The sequence below is a fragment of the Austrofundulus limnaeus genome, unplaced genomic scaffold (genome assembly GCF_001266775.1).
Source record: "Austrofundulus limnaeus strain Quisiro unplaced genomic scaffold, Austrofundulus_limnaeus-1.0 Scaffold945, whole genome shotgun sequence".
Lineage (NCBI taxonomy): Eukaryota > Metazoa > Chordata > Actinopteri > Cyprinodontiformes > Rivulidae > Austrofundulus > Austrofundulus limnaeus.
The window spans coordinates 31,647-36,499 of record NW_013953347.1 but is presented as its reverse complement, the minus strand read 5'-3'; the positions used below and the strand labels follow the sequence as shown (position 1 = coordinate 36,499).

General features: G+C 46.4%; 1 protein-coding gene across 4 annotated transcripts in view; it reads right to left on the bottom strand.

The window, feature by feature from the left end:
* Window positions 1-471: 471 nt before the first annotated feature.
* Window positions 472-4,853, bottom strand: part of pex16 (peroxisomal biogenesis factor 16) — a 7,296-nt gene continuing 2,914 nt past the window's right edge. Inside the window, exons 6-11 of one of the 4 annotated variants that reach the window (XM_014029718.1) lie at window positions 4,505-4,588; window positions 4,285-4,437; window positions 3,218-3,290; window positions 2,067-2,186; window positions 1,595-1,694; window positions 472-1,436 (exon numbers count right to left, since the gene is read on the bottom strand). In XM_014029718.1, the coding sequence (XP_013885172.1) occupies window positions 1,212-1,436; window positions 1,595-1,694; window positions 2,067-2,186; window positions 3,218-3,290; window positions 4,285-4,437; window positions 4,505-4,588 (755 nt within the window). In that variant the 3' untranslated portion in view covers window positions 472-1,211. The remainder of the gene's footprint in view (window positions 1,437-1,594; window positions 1,695-2,066; window positions 2,187-3,217; window positions 3,291-4,284; window positions 4,438-4,504; window positions 4,589-4,853) is intronic. The other 3 variants (XM_014029719.1, XM_014029721.1, XM_014029720.1) reach the window with 3 other exon arrangements.

The following is a 4,853-nucleotide window of genomic DNA, read 5'->3' as shown; positions in this document are numbered from 1 at the left end:
TTATAAACTATTTACAGTATTTTTCTTGTTTACATGAATATGGTCTTTCTATTTGTCCTGATGTGTAAAAATATTAGTAAATAATAAAATTCACAATATATTTTTTTAGTTTTATGTCACCTCCACTGGCCGTAAAGGGTCCTGAAAAGGCCCACGGACCACCAGTTGATAAACGCAGTTGTAGCTTGTTTTTCAGCTCTGGACACATTTTATTAGACAAGGAGCAGAAAGGGCTGTTCTGATAAAGGTTGCAGACCCCTGGATTAGATCTGCAGGGTTATGAAAACCAGTTTGATGTTCAGAGCAGTGGGATATTTACATGATCATGACTCAGAGAAGACCAGTAAAACYCTGGTTCTGTGGACTCTGAAGGACCCGGTCCAGTCAGAGGACTACAGGGGACAGCTCAGTTTTCTCTTGAGTTTACAAAACATTAAAAAAACTGTGCAACAAATACTTTTTATCCTCGAGTCCAAAGTTTCTGCTTTATTTTTAATTTCATCAAACTATTCATGAAGTGTGGGACCTTTATAAATATAAAAACTTTGATTTTGAAAAACTAAAAAAAAACTAAAAAATGTTTTAAATTTAAAAATCTAGTCCCTCTAAATAACAATTAAAAACAAAACAACCGGGCTTTTATTGTGAAACTTTAGCTGTTTTGATCTCATCAGGGGAAAGTGTKGGCTTCTACACTGTTAGCTCTCAGCAAGAAGGTTGCCGGTTCAAATCCCAGCCTGGGATCTTTCTGCCTGGTGTTTACATGTTCTCCCTGTGCATGTGTGGGTTTTCTCCAGCTTCACTGGAAGGAACCGTTTGTCTCAAACTAAYGATTGTTTTGTAAATTTGAATTATTTTGAAGAGAATTTGAAACTAAGTCATGTTCAGGTCTAAGTGACTGAAACTGGGCCGGTCTCTCATAGACCACCCATCCTCCCCTGCTCCAGGACATGACATCATGAGTGTGGGGGGAGCAGGAAATATATGTGCACACAAATCAGTGGTGATTAAAAACTTCAGAACTCGTCTCGTTGGTCACAAACTTTAAATTCAGTCAGGCTGCAACAGAAAATCTGTTCCACATTCAGTCCCAGACTGCAGGCGTCAGAGCTCAGCTCAGTCAGGATCCACCTTAAAGAGTCAGATGTGACAGAACCCGAGCAGAACCCTGACAGTCAGTCAGAGCTCTGATCCTGATGATTAGAGAGAAATTAATCCTGCTGAGGAGGAAACATGAGGCTCCTCTGTTCCTGCTGCTTTACTACATTTCTGAGGACAGAAGAATCATCTGCAGCTCTGGATCCAAACGGTTCCGGTCCGTCCTGCAGCTTTAGCCCCAGTTRTAGAAGTAGATCTTCTGCCAGGCAGGGAGGTAGTCCATCAGAGGACCTGCACAAACCAAACATCCACACCTGCAGCTTTATTCTGTTTCTCACCTGGTCTGTCTGTTAGCAAAATATCTCATCAGACAATCAAACTGACGTCTACACAGCCTACAACAGCCGCCACCGCCAATCAACCTTAGAATGAATCTATCCATCCTGTGGAAGTTTCATCACATTTTGTCCAGTTCTTCATGAGATATTTTGCTAACAGACACCAGTGGTACCAACAGACTGCAGAACTTACGAGCCACGAGTCCGACTCCTGGAATGTGATCAGCCAGCAGTTTGAGCAGGAACAGGATCTTCTCCCTGAAAGGTTTAGACAAGTCCACATGTTTGGTTCTGGTTCTGAGTCAGATGGACCAAAATCTTCTAACATCAGCAGGAAGAATAAACTTAAAATCTTTGTTGTTTTGTCAAACAAACCAGCAGTTTATTAAATGTTGTATACAAATACAGACTTTCTGCYGTTAATATTTGTCCCTGTGCAGACTTTTCTCTTTCCTGTCATAAAACAGGTTAATATCAAACTAAAATAACCAAAATGATCATCAGAGATTTAAAATGATTTCATTGAACAAATCTGTTCAAACTGACCTGCTGAGGTCCTTCAGTGTGTTTGTTTCCTCAGGTCGTATCGCCTGATAAAACATGTTTGATCAGGTTTCAGCTCAGACTTACTCAGAGTATTTGTCGTAGAAAGGTGAGCGCAGCAGGTAGTACAACAACAGGAAGCCCCTCCTCCTCATCTCAGCCCTCTCCCATCGGTTCTGAAACTTGGCGTCGCTCAGAACCACGAAGCTGAAAACAACCAGAGAAATCTTTAGTTTTTATTCTGTACCCCGTCAGTAACAGGTACGTACCCCGTCGGTAGCGGGTACGTGCCCCGTCTGTAACGGGTACGTACCCCGTCAGTAACAGGTACGTACCCCGTCGGTAGCAGGTACGTGCCCCGTCTGTAGCGGGTACGTGCCCCGTCGGTAGCGGGTACGTGCCCCGTCTGTAGCGGGTACATACCCCATCTGTAGCGGGTACGTACCCCGTCGGTAGCAGGTACGTGCCCCGTCTGTAGCGGGTACGTGCCCCGTCGGTAGCGGGTACGTACCCCGTCGGTAGCGGGTACGTGCCCCGTCGGTAGCGGGTACGTACCCCGTCTGTAGCGGGTACGTGCCCCTTCTGTAGCGGGTACGTGCCCCGTCTGTAGCGGGTACGTGCCCCGTCTGTAGCTCGGTAGCGGGTACGTGCCCCGTCGGTAGCGGGTACGTGCCCCGTCTGTAGCGGGTACGTGCCCCGTCTGTAGCGGGTACGTACCCTGTCAGGTCGGTAGCGGGTACGTACCCTGTCAGGTCGGTAGCGAGTACGTACCCTGTCAGGTCGGTAGCGGGTACGTACCCTGTCAGGTCGGTAGCGGGTACGTACCCTGTCAGGTCGGTAGCGGGTACGTACCTCGTCGGTAGCGGGTACGTACCCCGTCTGTAGCAGGTACGTACCCTGTCAGGTCGGTAGCGGGTACGTACCCCGTCGGTAGCGGGTACGTACCCCGTCTGTAGCGGGTATGTACCCTGTCAGGTCGGTAGCGGGTACGTACCCCGTCAGTAGCGGGTACGTACCCCGTCAGTAGCGGGTACGTACCCCGTCTGTAGCGGGTACGTACCCCGTCTGTAGCGGGTACGTACCCCGTCTGTAGCGGGTACGTAACCTGTCTGTAGCGGGTACGTACCCTGTCTGTAGCGGGTACGTACCCTGTCTGTAGCGGGTATGTACCCTGTCAGTTTGAGGCTGGATGGTGCATTGTTTGCAGATATCTGTATATTCTGGAGGAGTTTGTTCACCTGGACAGTTCGAGGACTGCAGAGATGAGCCACGGCTTCCACGACTGTTTCCCACAGAGACCCAGACTGAGAACTGCAGTCAGGAAGAACTGATTTAAGGAAAACCAACCATAAATGTCTGAAACCTTCATCCTGTTTCTTTACTCAGAAACGTCTCTGTTGGAAGTTTTGGTTGGAAGTTTGGAACTGAACGCGTCATGTTTTCAGACAGCTGCAGCAGTTTCAGTTGAAGTATCCTGTTAAAGGTTCAGACTGACTCAGGTTTCTCTCCTTTGACTCTTCCTCCAGATCAGAYCCATGTGATGACTCACAGGTGTGTGGAGGGTTTGATTTCACACACCTGACAGGTTTAATGATTACAAAACTACAGCAAACACGTACAAAGACCTAACATTCCTTAAATGCATCACCTTCCACCTCAGACTTCTAACCTGAGATGATCTTATGATAAAAATGAGGATGTTGGTGAAAGATGCTGCACTCAGAGTGTATGTTCTGACTGACTCTCAGCTACCACCACACCTACATTAGGTCAGTATTTATAAACAGACTGAGATAAAACTGACTTTATGTTGGATAATGTGGACTACTTTAAGTTTATACAGTAATTATTACAGGAAAGGTTTCTTGAAATATGTGCATTGGGTCATCAGATTTTTTGCTAACAGACAGAAAATCTCATTTTGACCCTGTATCTGTGTGGATGACATCACTGTTTAAGGTAAATACGTTTATATTGTGTCTTATTTTTTCTGTTTTGTGTTTGTTTACATTTTTATCACAACATCCCGTTTGGCTTCAAGTGTGTCAACAAGCGTCTCTTCTTCTCCACTTAGAATTAATGTTTCAGGTCTTTAGAGGAGCTGCAGATCAGCTGATTCCAAACGGTTTCCATTCTTTGTTATATTTTGTGATGTAGTTTTAGACTTTCTTTGTGTTCAACAAACTTTAACCCTGATGGATCAGGAGCACAGCGCCCTCATGTGGACCAGAAGAGTACTGCAGGTGTACTCTYCTGTCTCTGTGAGGACATGCTGCGTGTAGAGGAGGAACCTGAGGGAGGATACGGTGCACCAGAGGACGACTGATGTAGACGGACTCAGCCATCAGCTCCTGGAGGTTCAGCTCTGTTGGTCTGGTGCTGAGCTTCTCCTTCAGGCTGCTGCTCCTCTTCCTCCGAGCAGGAGCTCCCCACAGACGGTTCTGCAGGGAGGGAGCTGCTGCAGGAGGAGAGGGCTCATTAAGCAGCTGGATTTAGGTTATTTTAAATATTCTCTTGGATCTTACTGCTGCTGAGAGGCCTGATGACTCGACCCGACCTCTGACCCCTGAAGCAGGCGGTGTCATCGTGCTGCTCACCGYTTCCATCATCTGTGGAGGAGAAACACCAGCTTCAGCTGCTCACCAGTGAACAACAGAAAGAGACGCTTGCTAAGAGGGTAAAGTATGAAAAGACGGTCTGAGTGTGTGTGTGTCTGTGTGTGTGTGTGGGGGGGGGGCTAAAGCTCTTCGTAGAACCTGAAAGGGATCCTTGATTAGTTGTAACATTAGACTTTAAAGACTAAAAATACTGTAGGCTGTTTAGTTTTTATGATTTTTAAAAATATATTTTAACACGGACGGAGCCATTTTATTT